At 41.7% G+C, this 16,515-nt stretch overlaps 1 protein-coding gene across 2 annotated transcripts in view; it reads right to left on the bottom strand.

Moving 5' to 3' along the window:
- The window catches only part of NIPAL2 (NIPA like domain containing 2), a 91,156-nt gene that overhangs the window by 20,236 nt on the left and 54,405 nt on the right, over positions 1-16,515 (bottom strand). For both annotated transcript variants that reach the window (XM_002692793.7, XM_025001878.2), the window contains exon 5: positions 14,735-14,856. In XM_002692793.7, coding sequence (XP_002692839.1) covers positions 14,735-14,856 — 122 coding nt within the window. The remainder of the gene's footprint in view (positions 1-14,734; positions 14,857-16,515) is intronic.

The following is a 16,515-nucleotide window of genomic DNA, read 5'->3' as shown; positions in this document are numbered from 1 at the left end:
TTATTTGGCTGTGTGGGGTCTTAGTTGCAGCATGCTGGATCTTTCATTGTATCAAGTGGGGTCTAGAGCCCTGACCAGGGATTGAACTCTGCCCCCTGCACTAAGCGCAGACTCTCAGCCACTGGACCACCAGGGAAGCCCCTGGAAACACAGTTTGACTCTTGTTATAAAAATAATATACCATATTATTAAGATCTGTAACCATATTATGGTATTATATACCATAATAATAATATGTGTAACACTTTACTTATGCCCAAGGTAGCTGATAGGATGGAAACCAGGACTCAATACACATTTTCTTCACTGGTTTGGGCAACACTTAATTCATGATCGCCTAGCTTCTCTGCCTGTTCCTACTGGGCCCCTACCCCCTTAGGAGGTGCCCTGTTGCACAAGCTGAAAAGTCCTCTCTTTCCCTCCCTCCCCCCACCCTCTCTGACTGTTGCAACAGCTTCTACTTTGTCTTTGACTTGACTCCTGTCTCTTAATCATCCAGCCATTGAGCAACTAGAGGAGTCATTTAAAAATGCAATTTGGATAATGAACTATTTCATTCATAGAGACTCATTACTTGTCTGATATACATATTAGGTATTTACAGTACTATGACAAGTACCACTGCGCCCTCTACCCAACCTGAGACGAGAACCCATCAATCTCCGTGAAGTCTTCCCTTCACAGCTGCTCTCCCCTTCTGTGGCCTCCCCAGGAACCACTGTATTGAATTTTGTGTTTACCATTCATTTTCTTTAATTATGTTTCTATGCATTCCCAAATGATACCATTTATTTTTACACATTTGTTCTTTATACAAGTGGAGTCATATACTTGCCTTTGCTCATTTGCTTTTTTTTTTCCCACTGTGTATTATAAGATTCATCCAGGATGATACATGTAGTAAAAATATAAATTAGACCTAGTCATTCCTTTGCTTAAGACTCCTGGGACCTCATCATCGGGTATGGCTGGCTCATGGATGGTCCACCTGCAGTAGCTACAACGGCTTCCCCACCGCCCCACTTCGGTTCTTTGTGGTTCTCAGGCTGCTCCTGCCTTTGGGCCTTTGCACTGACAGTTTGCCCTGCCTGGAATGCGCTTTCCCTGAGCTTTTATTTGCACAATGATTCCTAGTCACTCAGACCCTTGGAGAGGTCTTCCTAGATCATTCTGTTCTAACAGAGTCACCTAGTCATCCTTTCACAACCTCGACTTCAGGTGGCAACTGTAGAGTGTCTTAACCATGACCTGTCCATGTGTTTGTTTCTTGTCTGTCTCCACCAGCACATCAGCTCTGTAAGAACAGGAACCTTTTCTGCCTCCAGTGCCTGGCACTCAGTTGGTCACTCAATAAGTATTTTTGGAATTAATGAGTCAATTACACATCAAATTTATTATCAACAGTTTGCCAAAAAACAGACCAAATGTCTAATAAACTGAGTATTCAATAAGTATTGATTGACTGAATGTCTAAAATTTTCCTTCCTTTAAGAAAACGAGTATAATTTTGAACCCTCAATTTTATTTTTTAGTTTTTTTTTTCTTTTTTGAGGTCCTTAAGATAATCCAAAAGTTGTCTGAGAAAACCTTACAGACACCTGAGAAAAGAAGAGAAGTGAAAGGCAAAGAAGAGATGGAAAGATATACCCAAGTGAATGCAGAGTTCCAGAGAGTAGCAAGGAGAGAGAAGAAAGACTTCTTAAGTGAACAATGCAAAGAAATAGAGGAAAACAATAGAATGGGAAGGACTAGAGATCTCTTCAAGAAAATTAGAGATACCAAGGGAGCAATGCAAGGATGACACAATAAAGACAGAAATGGCAAAGACCTAACAGAAGAAGAGGAGATTAAGAAGAGGGGGCAAGAATACACAGAACTATACAAAAAAGATCTGAATTACCCAGATAGGCATGATGGTGTGGTCACTCACCTAGAGCCAGACATCCTGGAGTGTGAAGTCAAGTGGGCCTTAGGAAGCATTACTATGAACAAAGCTAGTGGAGGTGATAGAATTCCAGCTGAACTATTCCTTAAAGATGATGCTGTTAAAGTGCTGCACTCGATGCATCAGGAACTTTGGAAAACACAGCAGTGGCCACAAGACTGGAAAAGGTCAGTTTTCATTCTAATCCCAAAGAAGGCCAATGCCAAAGAATGTTCAAACTACCATACAATTGCACTCATTCCGCATGCTAGAAAGGTAATGGTCAAAATCCTTCAAGCTAAGTTTCAGCAATAAGTGAATCAAGAACTTCCAGATGTACAAGCTGGATTTAGAAAAGGCAGAGGAATCAGAAATTAAGTTGCCATCATCCATTGGGTCATAAAGAAAGCAAGGGAATTCTAGAAAAACATCTTCCTTCACTGACTATGCTAAAGCCTTTGACTGTGTGGATCACAACAAACTATGGAAAATTTTTTAAAGAGATGGGACTACCAGACCACCTTACCTGTCTTCTTAGAAACCTGTATATACATCAAGAAGTAACAGAACCAGACATGGAACAATGGACTGGTTCAAAATTGGGAAAGAAGTCCATCAAGGCTGGATATTGTCATCCTGCTTATTTAACTTATATGCAGAGTACATCATATGAAATGCCAGGCTGGGTGAATCACAAGCTGGAATCAAGACTGCCAGGAGAAATATCAACAACCTCAGATATGCAGATGATACCACTCTAATGGGAAAAACTTGAAGAGGAGCTACATAGCCTCTTGAGGAAGTTGAAAGAGGAGAGTGAAAAAACTGGCTTAAAACTCAACATTCAAAAAGCTAAGATCATGGCATCCTGTCCCATCATTTCATGGCAAATAGATGGGGAAAAAGTGGAAACAGTGACAGACTTTTATTTTCTCAGGCTCCAAAATCACTGCGAATGGTGACCGTTCCTTGGAAGGAAAGCTATGATAAAACTAGGCAGTATATTAAAAAGCAGAGACATCACTTTGCTGACAAAGGTGCTTACAGTCAAAGCTATGGTTTTTCCAGTAGTCATGTACAAGTATGAGAGTCAGGTCATAAAGAAGGCTGAGCACTGAAGAATTGATGCTTTTGAACTGTGGTGCTGGAGAAGACTCTTGGGAGTCCCTTGGACAACAAGGAGATCAAACCAGTCAATCCTAAAGGAAATCAATCCTGAATATTCATTGGAAGGATTGATGTTGAAGCTCCAATAGTTTGGCCACCTGATGCGAAGAGCTGACTCAGTGAAAAGACAGTGAGGCTGGGAAAGATTGAGAGCAGGAGGAGAAGGGGGTGACAGAGAATGAGATGGTTGGATGGCATCATTGACACAATTTGAGCAAACTCAGGGAGATAGTGAAGGACAGGGAAACCTGGTGTGCTGCAGTCCATGAGGTCACGAAGAGTCAGATATGACTTAGCGACTGATCAACCACAACAAGATACCTGAAGCAAAGCTCTTTTCTTTCCCCCAAAGAGACAGTATCTCTGGACTGAAATTATAAATATGAATGTTTACATTGGACACGTAAAAATATCAGCACTAGTTTTTTTTTTTCTTTCTTAAAAATGATGAGAGTTGGGTGCCAGGAGCCGGTGAGGCATTCCACTCGTGACAAAGGTCATGAGGAAGGAGGCTCGGCATACGCAAAGGTGGGATCGAGCCTTGGGAGTCCCCCTGGATATTCTTGAGCATCTTCCCCCCAAAACCAGAGTCTGCCTACTTTATTGCTTTGTGCTCTCACCTCTGACTTTACTGGGGGCTGTCCCCCACCACTATCTCGCTCTCTCTGTCAAAGAGTTAACTTACAGCTCCAATTAATAAAGTTCCTGGGCAATTAGGAGTGTTTAAATCCAGCCCCCTCAGATAGCTCTCTAACTTGCCTGTCAAGTTTACCCGGACTCCTACAGCTATGCATACGATTGTTTACAGTCTCCCAGCCTCGAGGGGCATGGGAAGCTTAAGATATTCAAATAGCTTAGAGCCTCTCAGAGAGTTAGAAACTGTCCGAATAAAACTAGTAAAAGATTTCATTGATGAACCAATGCTTGTTGCCAAGTTTTCACATCCCCTGTATTGTATCCTTGAATATGTATTAATTAATATAGTTGGTATGTAGAAAAAATAAGTAGCGGCCTTAGTGTTAGCGACTTTAGATCCTTAAGGTAATAAATTCTTTCCTTTGTTGTAAACCCATTACACATCCACCTTATAGGAATGCAATTTTATCTAACACCTTCGGAAGATGGCGCCAAACCTTAAAATAATTACTCTTAGAGAAAATAAGTCTTTGTCAAGAGTCATAAAATGTTAATAGGCCTTCTGGCCAGAAGATGATATAAATCACCTAAACCATTTGTATACGATAAATTTGCAGGAAAGAAACCCTGGTTTTTGATAAGGATCAAAGACTGCTGACTTGGCATCCCCTATTATCCTCTATGTGTAACTTAGGGTATAAAAACCCCCGTTGAAAATAAAGCTACGGGCCTTGCTCACCAAAGCTTGGTCTCCCCATGTCATTCTCCTCCTCAATTTCCAGCTGAGTCTCCATCTGGAGCGCGAAGGTCCTCTGCGACCATTTATTTGCCTGGGCTTCTAAGACCCACTAGAGAAGGTGTCTAAGGTGGGGCACCTTCCGCTATTCAAGAGGGTGCCTGCGGCCTCTGTGGTCAGAGCTAACCTGGTGTCACAGGTTATATTGATTTTCTGCGTAAACCAAGCTACTCAGCCTCTTTTCTCCACTGAATTTTCCTACTGAGCTATCCTCATTCTATTACTCTTTATATCTTTAATGAATATTTAAATAAATAGGTCGCTGAAGCTCTCTCTCCTTCTAATACCCTGGATCAGCCGGGGCTGGACCCCAGCAGTTGGGGATTTCACTACTTTCAGGATTGCATTTTACTCATGGAGTCTTTTCTAAATAAACACAAATGTCTCTTGTTCCAACTCAAGGTTTCACCCATTGCTTTGTTTCTCCCTTTAATCCTCTGTGGGTATGGAAAGCAGCAGGATCATATCTTTCTCACTTAAAACCTTTTCATCTAATACGGAAGATTAACTCATCCCTTAGTCTTGTCTTTTTCCTGGCAAATGAAACCAATTATTTTAACTTTTTCTTATAGGACTTATTTGCCAGACCTTTAATTTAATCAGGTTGTGCTACAAAATCTTTTCAACTCTTATCTCTTCACCTTCCCGAAAGCTGCCATGAAAACCGAAACATCCCTCTCAGCTTGGTCTCCCCTCAACCAGAGGAGTCCATTTCTCACGTGACGCAGTTACAGACAGCTCCCAGCAGCCTTTGGGATCATGGTATTTGTGGCTGGAGGGAAGGCAGCCACTCCTACACCAAGGCATAGAGCATGTTAGCTCAACCTGTTAGCATGCCGATTATTTTTTTGCGGGGGATTTTGGTAGCTATCAGTTTAAAAAAATCACATGTGACTTTTTTTGCAAACTTCATCTCTATGATTTCAGATCAATAAAATATGAGTTTCTGTTATTCACAGAATGACTGTTATTTGCCCCTGGGTTCTGTCCTGTGGCAAGAGATCACAGAGCTCCCAGGAGTAAGATATCCAAGCCGCATGAGTTAATGTTAATTTTTTTCTTAGTAACATTTTCCCTCCTCTCTGAACAAAAATTCAGTATTAAAGAAGCTGTGACTTCTGCAGGTTGCTGCAACCCAGAAGAAGCAGCTTTGCTCACTGCTATCTCAGAGGCCAGAAGTGATAACAGCACAGGGTGAACGCTCTCCACATGCTTTACTTGTACAAATTCATTTAATTCTCACAACCGTCTCAGAAGGTGGGTGCTACTATTATCCTCGTTTTACAGATAAGGATACCAAGGCTCAGAGGGGTTTCCACTGGTAGGTAGGGTAATGTCCCACCCCACCTCAAGATGTCCATGCCCTGGTCTCTGGAACTTGTGTGCATGTTATATTACACAGCAAAGGGGCTTCCCAGACATGATTAAGGCTATGGACCTTGAGATGCAGAGATTATCCTGGATTGTCCAAGTGGGCCCAGAGTAGTCACAAGGGTCCTTAAAAGCAGAGAACCTTCCCAGCTGCGGTCAGAGAGAGATGTAACATGAGAAAGACCCAAGTCAAGGAATGCTGGCCGCCTCTAGAAGTTGGAAAAGGCAAGGAAACAGATTCTTCCCCAGGGGCGCTAGCAAGGAATACAGCTCTGCCAATATCTTGATTTTAGTCCATGAGACCCATGTTGAATCTCTGACTTTCAAAACTGTTAAGAAAATAAAATTGCATTGTTTTAAGCCACTAAATTGTGTGACAGTTGGTTATAGGAAACATAGGAAACTAATTCAGGTTTGGGTACTTGAAGTCTTTCCAGAGTAACAAAATCTTCAGGATGAGTTTTCTGAATTGATTCTGGGTTTTTCTGGATTCATTCTCTAATTGAATTTAAAGGCACTCCTCACCCTGTTTTCGGCAGAGGATGAGGTGGTTAGCTAACATCACCAACTCAATGGACATGAATTTGAGCAAACTCTGGGAAGACAGTAAAGGACAGAGGAGTCTGGTGTGCTGCAATCCATGGGGTTACAAAGAGTAGACACAACTTAACGACTCAACAACAACAATAACAATCACTTTGTTTTCAGTGGCAAAAAGAGCACTGGCAGTCCATGGGATGGTGTGACAAGAGAGATACACAACATTTCACCACTGGAAACCCCACTCCCAGTACCAAGCCTGCAGTCATCTCATCTTCTCAAGTTCTCTCTGAAAGTGTAGCTTTTGATATAGTGTCCTTGTCCAAAAGAAATGGGCTCTGCAAAGATTCTCTCTAAAGCCCAGTCTGGACAAAGGTCTGATGCTTGGAGGTCAGCCTGTATTGATTCTGTGTGGAGGTGGGTGGGGAATGAATTGGAGCGTGTACCCCAGAAGTGGTCCACCTGGTTTTGAATTCTGGCTCTTTCACTTAGTATTTATGTGACCTCAGACAAGTTACTGAACCTCGCTACTTGGGCTTCCCCATCTGCCAATGTCTAGGGCTGCTTGCAGCCCGGGTGAAGGATGCAACATGGTCGGAGCGGGCACAGGGCTCAACCTGCTCAGTGAGGTTGGTGACCTCGGCTGCAGAAGTGGGTCTGAGTGCAGACCTGTGAGTGCTTCTTACATTCAGACAACCAAGCAGGTGAACCTCATGCACCAGACACAGAGGGCTTACACAAACAGAGTTTTCTCCTTTCAGGTTTTAACACCTGCTGGTGGGTTGAAGCCGCTTTTTCCGGAAAGGCTGACTTAATAATGGGCTTTGGGGTAGAAAATCACACCAAACGACTGGCTGGGCCCCTGCTTCTGCTTATTTTTTTTCTGGTGGAGAGAAAATGAGCACCATGCAGATTATTTTGTGAAGGAGAATAGTCTGTGGGGAAATCTGGGTATGCAAAAAAAAAAAAAAAAAAATTAGCCAGCCATAATCAAGCCTGCCAAAGAACACAGAGTAACTGAGACTCAGAGCCACGGCCCCTCATGTGGGTTCTGCCGAGGTATTCATAGTTGCTATTCAACTAAAGGCCCATTGAGAAAAGGGCCTCGTGGTCAAATAAGCCTGGGCAGGGCAGGATTAACAAGGTTAAATCTAACTCTTCCCTAAAGGACTTCTAGTTTTTAATGTGCTAATGGAAATGATGAATTTCTCAGGGGGCCACGTATGTTTCACAGCATCTCTCCAAGCTAGTTTGACCTTGAAAACCTGATTGATTTTTGCTTTTTGGCAAGCACCAGGTGGGAAAGTAAGTTTTAGTGGTTGAGCAAAGGACATTTCATTCCTCTCTGAGTAGTAGACACCAGGCTTCTCAAATTGTCTTCCTTCCCCAAAGAGTCCCAGCTCAGAGGTTGGGCCTTGTTTCTGAGGCTTCCACTTCATGTAATCCTTAAAGGGAAGATGGATATTGACCTGAGACAGCTAAACACATGATTAAAGGAGATGCCCTTAGCTGGTCTATAATATGACTTTGCTGCTGCTGCTGCTACGTCGCTTCAGTCGTGTCCGACTCTGTGAGACCCCATAGATGGCAGCCCACCAGGCTCCCCTAGTTCCTGGGATTCTCCAGGCAAGAACACTGGAGTGGGTTGCCATTTCCTTCTCCAATGCAGGACAGTGAAAAGTGAAAGTGAAGTCGCTCAGTCGTGTCCAACTCTTCACGACCCCATGGGCTGCAGCCCACCAGGCTCCTCCACCCATGGGATTTTCCAGGCAAGAGTTCTGGAGTGGGGTGCCATTGCCTTCTCCGATAATATGACTTTACAATCCCCCTTTGAGATATGTAAAATTTATTTAGATTGTAAAATATTTTCATTCATTTTACTGCTTATTTGATCAGTCTCAAAAGGCAGTTCAGGTGTTGTATTTATACTTGGTGTAATATACAAATACAAGATATAATACAACCACCATATAAATAATATGCAATATAAAAACAGTTAGATGAACGTTTCTTCAAAGAATTGCCTTAATTACTATCATTATGATCTCTGCAATCATGGTTTGCAGAAAAAGTACAGAACCTGGCACGATGAAGGATTAAATATTAATCATGTACATGTTAACAGACTTAAAACCAAACTTCAAGTCAAGATCTTAGTATATAATTGATAACTTCTAGAGTCTTTAGAGATGTAACATATAATGGATTAAATTCCAAACTGAGATAAACTAAGATAATATCGATCTATTCCCCTAAGAGTCTAATGCCAATATTGTTATTCAAAGGTGACTCTATTAAAGGTTCATTTTATGCTGTCTTACAAATATCTGTAATTATTTGCATTTTTGGTGACATTTATTTTCAAATATACTTTCATTGTTTTACAGAAATATGAGTCTCTCCCAGGACTGTAAAATTCCTGCTTCAGGAATTCTCCTCTATATTCTAGGTGACTAAATTAGTTGGATGAATTTGTGAATAAATTAACTTAAGATTTACCTTTGGAAAACAGAAAAATGCAATTACTTCAGCGTACATTTTTGTGGAACTATAAGGCTTAAAAAAGTAGTTTTGTTCTTTTAAAATGTTTTCTCTGGTATTAAAACAATATAAAATACATCATCATCAAACAATGCTGTTTATTCCAGGAAATAAGTCTTGAGGCATCTTTAATCTCCAAAGGATTCAGTGCAGGCTTTTAATTTTCTGGTTACAGACTCTGTGACCCTTTTCTTACCGGATGAAGAATTTGTTTTGCCTGTAGGCAAAGAATAATAATGTGTTGGTAGGACTTCAAGTCTAGACTATCACGAAATACTCAGAGTCCTTCTAGTGCTTAGATATGATTGATGAAAGCTTTAATAGTTAAAGGACTGGGTACAGTGGAAAGTAGGAAGATAAAAGACGGAAGGGGGGACAAAGTACGACAGACCTGAGGAAGCCTACTCTGAATTGGAAAGCCCACTCCTAAAGTTTGCTGGAGGATGAGGGTAAGGGGAACCTTCCAATTTAAGAGAGGAGGGAGTTTAGGGGAGAAGATATTGAGTTCAGTTTTTGAGATGTTAGTCCTGCAGACTCTATGGGATATCCAAAAAGGAATAAGGAATACGTTGCTGTTGTTCATCCCCTCAGTCGTGTCTGACTCTTTGAGACCCCTTGGAATGTAACATGCCAGGCTTCACTGTCCTTCACTCTCTCCCGGAGTTTGCTCAAACTCATTGAATCGGTGGTAATAAGCGGACAGATGAAAACATAGCTTTGGGGTCAAGAGAGATCTGAGAAGGAGATGCAAGTCTGGATTTGAAAGTCTTTCTAAAGAATGATGGTGGTGGAGTAGGCAATGAGATCACTCCAGAAAACCCTGGAAGGGTTGTGCAGCATGGAAAGATAAGAGGATGTTGAAGGGGAGGAGGTGCCCACCAAGAGCCTGGGATGGACTGCTCAGACAAGAGGAAGAGAAACAGGGAAAACAAACTGAAGAAGCCCGGGACAAGAGCGACGCCAGGAGAAGAGAGTGGGCTGTCAGAAAACGCCGCACAAAAGGCAAGAAGGATCAGGACCAATGCAGCACCTCCATCCAGCAATTCTTGGGGAGGGATCTACCACATTATGATGAGTGAGGAGTGACTGGGAGCTGAGAGGGTAGAGGGGAATACATTTTTGGTGGTGTTTAGAGGGGAAATCAGTTAGTTTATTAAAGGGTGTGTAGTGTATGAGGCGGGCAGCTGCAACCAGAGCACTAAGTGTGGCTGACAGGAGCTACCCCACATCCGAGGTCAGGGGCAGAAGCCAGGAGGACCCCATGCCCGAAGGGCGGTGGCCAAGAGGAGTTACCCCACATCCGAGGTCGAGGCAGCGGCCGAGAGTGCCAGGCTGCAACGGTGCAGGAACGGCTGAGAAGAGCTACACAAGTCCAAGGTCAGGGGCGGCGGCCCGGAGGAGCTACCCCACGTCCGAGGTCAGGGGCGTTGGCCAGGAGGACCAACCCCATGCCCGAGGCCAGGGGCGGCGGTAGGGAGGGCCAACCCCATGTCCAAGGAGCGGTGGCTGCGTGGGTGCAGGAGGGCCTAGAGGAGCTATCCCACATTGAAGGTCAGGAAGGGTGGCGGTGAGGAGATACCCCTCGTCCAAGGTAAGGAGCAGCAGCTGCGCCTTGCTGGAGCAGCCGTGAATAGATACCCCACGCCCAAGGTAAGAGAAACCCAAGTAAGATGGTAGGTGTTGCAAGAGGGCAGCAGAGGGCAGACACACTGAAACCATACTCACAGAAAACTAGTCAATCTAATCACACTAGGACCACAGACTTGTCTAACTCAATGAAACTAAACCATGCCAGTGGGGCAACCCAAGACAGGCAGGTCATGGTGGCGAGATCTGATAGAATGTGGTCCACTGGAGAAGGGAATGGCAAACCACTTCAGTATTCTTGCCTTGAGAACCCCATGAACAGTATGAAAAGGCAAAATGATAGGATACTGAAAGAGGGACTCCCCAGGTCAGTAGGTGCCCAATATGCTACTGGAGATCAGTGGAGAAATAACTCCAGAAAGAATGAAGGGATGGAGCCAAAGCAAAAACAATACCCAGTTGTGGATGTGACTGGTGATAGAAGCAAGGTCCAATGCTGTAAAGAGCAATATTGCATAGGAACCTGGAATGTCAGGTCCATGAATCAAGGCAAATTAGAAGTGGTCAAACAAGAGACGGCAAGAGTGAATGTTGACATTCTAGTTATCAGTGAACTCAAATGGACTGGAATGGGTGAATTTAACTCAGATGACCATTATATCTACTACTGCGGGCAGGAATCCCTCAGAAGAAATGGAGTAGCCATCATGGTCAACAAAAGAGTTTGAAATGCAGTACTTGGATGCAATCTCAAAAACAACAGAATGATCTCTGTTCGTTTCCAAGGCAAACCATTCAATATCACAGTAATCCAAGTCTATGCCCCAACCAGTAATGCTGAAGAAGCTGAAGTTGAATGGTTCTATGAAGACCTACAAGACCTTTTAGAACTAACACCCAAAAAAGATGTCCTTTTCATTATAGGGGACTGGAATGCAAAAGTAGGAAGGCAAGAAACACCTGGAAGTAACAGGCAAATTTGGCCTTGGAATACGGAATGAAGCAGGGCAAAGACTAATAGAGTTTTGCCAAGAAAATGCACTGGTCATAGCAAACACCCTCTTCCAACAACACAAGAGAAGACTCTACACATGGACATCACCAGATGGTCAACACCGAAATCAGATTGATTATATTCTTTGCAGCCAAAGATGGAGAAGCTCTATACAGTCAGCAAAAACAAGACCAGGAGCTGACTGTGGCTCAGATCATGAACTCCTTATTACCAAATTCAGACTTAAATTGAAGAAAGTAGGGAAAAGCACTAGACCATTCAGGTATGACCTAAATCAAATCCCTTATGATTATACAGTGGAAATGAGAAATAGATTTAAGGGCCTAGATCTGATAGATAGAGTGCCTGATGAACTATGGAATGAGGTCCGTGACATTGTACAGGAGACAGGGCTCAAGACCATCCCCATGGAAAAGAAATGCAAAAAAGCAAAATGGCTGTCTGGGGAGGCCTTACAAATAGCTGTGAAAAGAAGAGAAGGGAAAAGCAAAGGAGAAAAGGAAAGATATAAACATCTGAATGCAGAGTTCCAAAGAATAACAAGAAGAGATAAGAAAGCCTTCCTCAGCGATCAATGCAAAGAAATAGAGGAAAACAACAGCATGGGAAAGACTAGAGATCTCTTCAAGAAAATCAGAGATACCAAGGGGACATTTCATGCAAAGATGGGCTCGATAAAGGACAGCAATGGTATGGGCCTAACAGAAGCAGAAGATATTAAGAAGAGGTGGCAAGAATACACAGAAGAACTGTACAAAAAAGATCTTCACAACCCAGATAATCACGATGGTGTGATCACTGACCTAGAGCCAGACATCCTGGAATGTGAAGTCAAGTGGGCCTTAGGAAGCATCACTATGAACAAAGCTAGTGGAGGTGATGCAATTCCAGTTGAGCTATTTCAAATCCTAAAAGATGATGCTGTGAAAGTGCTGCACTCAATATGCCAGCAAATTTGGAAAACTCAGCAGTGGCCACAGGACTGGAAAAGGTCGGTTTTCATTCCAATCCTAAAGAAAGGCAATGCCAAAGAATGCTCAAACTATCGCACAAATGCACTCATCTCACATGCTAGTAAAGTAATGCTCAAAATTTTCCAAGCTAGGCTTCAGCAATACATGAACCGTGAACTTCCTAATGTTCAAGCTGGTTTTCAAAAAGGCAGAGGAACCAGAGATCAAATTGCCAACATCTGCTGGATCATGGAAAAAGCAAGAGAGTTCCAGAAAAACATCTATTTCTGCTTTATTGACTATGCCAAAGCCTTTGACTGTGTGGATCACAATAAACTGTGGAAAATCCTGAAAGAGATGGGAATACCAGACCACCTGACCTGCCTCTTGAGAAATCTGTATGCAGGTCAGGAAGCAACAGTTAGAACTGGGCTTGGAACAACAGACTGGTTCCAAATCAGGAGAGGAACACGTCAAGGCTGTATATTGTCACCCTGCTTATTTAATTTATATGCACAGTACATCATGAGAAATGCTGGGCTAGAAGAAGCACAAGCTGGAATCAAGATTCCTGGGAGAAATATCAATAACCTCAGATATGCAGATGACACCACCCTTATGGCAGAAAGTGAAGAAGAACTAAAGAGCCCCTTGATGAAAGTGAAAGAGGAGAGTGAAAAAGTTGGCCTAAAGCTCAACATTCAGAAAACGAAGATCATGGCATCTGGTCCCATCACTTCATGGCAAATAGATGGGGAAACAGTGGAAACAGTGTTAGACTTTATTTTTTTAGGCTCCAAAAGCATTGCAGATGGTTTTTGCAGCCATGAAATTAAAAGACGCTTACTCCTTGGAAGGAAAGTTATGACCAACCTAGACAGCATATTGAAAAGCAGAGACATTACTTTGCCGACAAAGGTCCTTCTAGTCAAGGCTATGGTTTTTTCCTGTGGTCATGTATGGATGTGAGAGTTGGCCTATAAAGAAAGCTGAGCACCAAAGAATTGATGCTTTTGAACTGTGTGTGGTGTTGAAGAAGACTCTTTAGAGTCCCTTGGACTGCAAGGAGATCCAACTAGGCCATCCTAAAGGAGATCAGTCCTGAGTGTTCATTGGCAGGACTAATGTTGAAGCTGAAACTTCAATACTTCGGCCACCTTATGTGAAGAGCTGACTCATTTGAAAAGACCCTGATGCTGGGAAAGATTGAAGGTGGGAGGAGAAGGGGACAACAGAGGATGAGATGGTTGGATGGCATCACTGACTCAAGGGACATGAGTTTGAGTAAAGTCATCATCTGGTAGTTGATGATGGACAGGGAGGCCTGGTGTGCTGCAGTCCATGGGGTTGCAGAGTCAGACACGACTGAGTGACTGAACTGAACTGAACTGAACTGAACCTGTTTTAAAGGCAGAGCACTGGGCCCGATAGCTTTTTGAGGTCACTTCTAACCCTAAAAATGTATGATTCTGTGTGCCTTGATTCTTTTTATTGAATTCACAACTATTTTACCAATTCAGTTCTTGGTTAAATGCTGATCTAGACAACCCAATTTTTCTTCTTCCTGCCTGCCTTTCCTAGAATATTCTTATTTTCCAATCTAAACTGACTTCCATAACAAGTTATAGGCCAAGTATTTCAATCACATTCTTTCTTAATACCCACCAGACATAGTCATTGCATCAAATTTTTAAAAAATCGCAATTAGTGGCTTCCAATTTCTACATCAGCTCATTCTGTTTTTTCTTTTCCCCACCTCTCAGTATTGTCTAATTTCTCTTCAGACAGCCTATTGCATGGGTCTCTATGAGTGCTTTTTTGAAGAGAATACCTACCTTAAATAAAATTCAGTGAAGTAAAGTATATCTTAAGGTACTTTCCTTTGACTTGGGAAGAGAGGTTTTTTTTTTGTTTGTTTGTTTTTTTGAGTTGTCCTAAAATATGTGACTCTGGACTTTGCTGGATTAAATTCCATAAATTGTGGAAACTGTTCCAGTGATAAGTTATCCCCAAGGACAGAATACCCAGGGAACAGGGGTACTTCTATTTTTGATTTAGTGTTTCAAATATTGGTCAGGTATATTTACATTTTAATGAGTTATTAACACTGAGAAGAAAAGATTATAGTAGCTCTCCAACATCTCCATGTACCAGTGGTCTAGACAATATCGCTTCTGGGATAGTAAAATTTTTAGAATTCTTACCATGTAGATCATGAACTGCCAGCCAACAAAGTAATACTGTACTGTTCTTGCGGAGATAGCCTGAGTTATATTTGGAGCAAAGTTCACCAATAGATATGTTCCTGCCAATGCCAACGTCATACCTTTTAAATTGAAAAGACAAACCATGTTGAAAAGGGCCATTCAAGTCTTTTTGTTTATGTAAACATTTCCTATACACTGAGCATTACTTGTAAAAGTCATGAAAGTGAAAGTTGCTCAGTCATGTCCAACTCTTTACGACCCCATGGGCTATATAGTCCATGGAATTCTCCAGGCCAGAATACTGGAGTGAGTAGCCTTTCCCTTCTCCAAGGGATGCCTATGAAAATACAATCTATCAAACCATCCCAAGAACTTCACGCATTTACCCAACAACATTACCTTTAGAAGGGGATAATATAAGGGCCACAGGATGGATGGGGTAGCATATAACTTCTGATTTTTCTCTGTCGTTTCAAGATGAATCTTGACCTCTACAGAGAAGCTTTCCTCAGAGATGGGGATGATCAGAACACATGCATATGAAGACATGGAAACACATCCAACCTGGCTGCTTGTTTCCATGTGGATCAGGAAGTGCATGATGACTCTGGATCCACCTAGATCTAGATGGCAGGGCCCAGAGAGTGGGGAAATCCATCACCTGATGGTCCACTCTGCACTTACTCACCTTGGATCCTTTACACACACGTACTTGGGTATTTTACACTTTGAAACTCTTGTAAATGAATACCATAATCATTGTCATTTTTTGGAGTCTTTTTAGGAGAAATAACAAAGTGAATGCTGACTCTGAGTCAGATTGACTTGATCTAATTTAAAATCTAGAATTCCAGGGATAGCTTGGTAAAATATCACATTATAAACCTATGTAGGAATGTGTTACTGTCATCACTTTAACATTACTTATAATAATGGAGGGACGGAAAATGTGGGGGAGAAGTGGCCACAGAGAAGCGGATTTGGCTTTCCAAATAACACTGGAAACTGCTTATTTATTAATAATTAGCAGCCTGAGAAAAACTGATTTATGTAGCATTTTTTGGGTAGCACAACTTAAAAACATAATTCAACCTGTTTCACCACTGAGGTCATCATTGTTGTGTATATAATTTACAACCAGCATACACTCCAACCTGAAACAATTTGGTTTGTCTAAACAATCTCATAATTTGAAGACATCAATTTCCTATTGTTCTCAACCTAATGATTTAGAGTTTTGAACTCTAGTTTCTGAGAATCCATTTGACTTTTTATACAAGCTAGATAATAGCTATTCATGGTATAGTACGAGCTATAAAATAAGCTTACTCTAATGTAACAATTTATTCAGTACTACTTTGTGAAGACAGAAATTATACACACAATTTTAAAAGCTATTTTCTAATGAGAATTTTTAAAAAGAAAACAATATACATTATTAAGCATTGTAATAAAAGGAAACAATAAAAACCATATATAAGAACTTGGGAAAAATTATTGGTCAGGTCTGTCCTTTCTTTGACCAAAATAAAAAAAAAAGAAGAAACCAAAGATCTTATAAGATAATTGTCCAATATTACATTCCTAGGAAGAAGCAATATTTTAAAAACCCAGCTTTCTAAACTTAGTAAAGCAGAATAAATGCATTGAATACAATTTCACAATCTCAGAGACTTCCAACCTATTCTTGTGAAATCTAAATTTCTTATTTATATTGAGTTCCTCTGCCAGTTATTTCTTTATCTCATCTAGCTGTATCTAGTGTCAAATTTAATTTT

Source organism: Bos taurus, chromosome 14 (genome assembly GCF_002263795.3).
Source record: "Bos taurus isolate L1 Dominette 01449 registration number 42190680 breed Hereford chromosome 14, ARS-UCD2.0, whole genome shotgun sequence".
NCBI classification, from domain to species: Eukaryota; Metazoa; Chordata; class Mammalia; order Artiodactyla; family Bovidae; genus Bos; species Bos taurus.
Note: the sequence above shows the minus strand (reverse complement) of the source record. Positions and strands in the feature narration are given on the sequence as shown.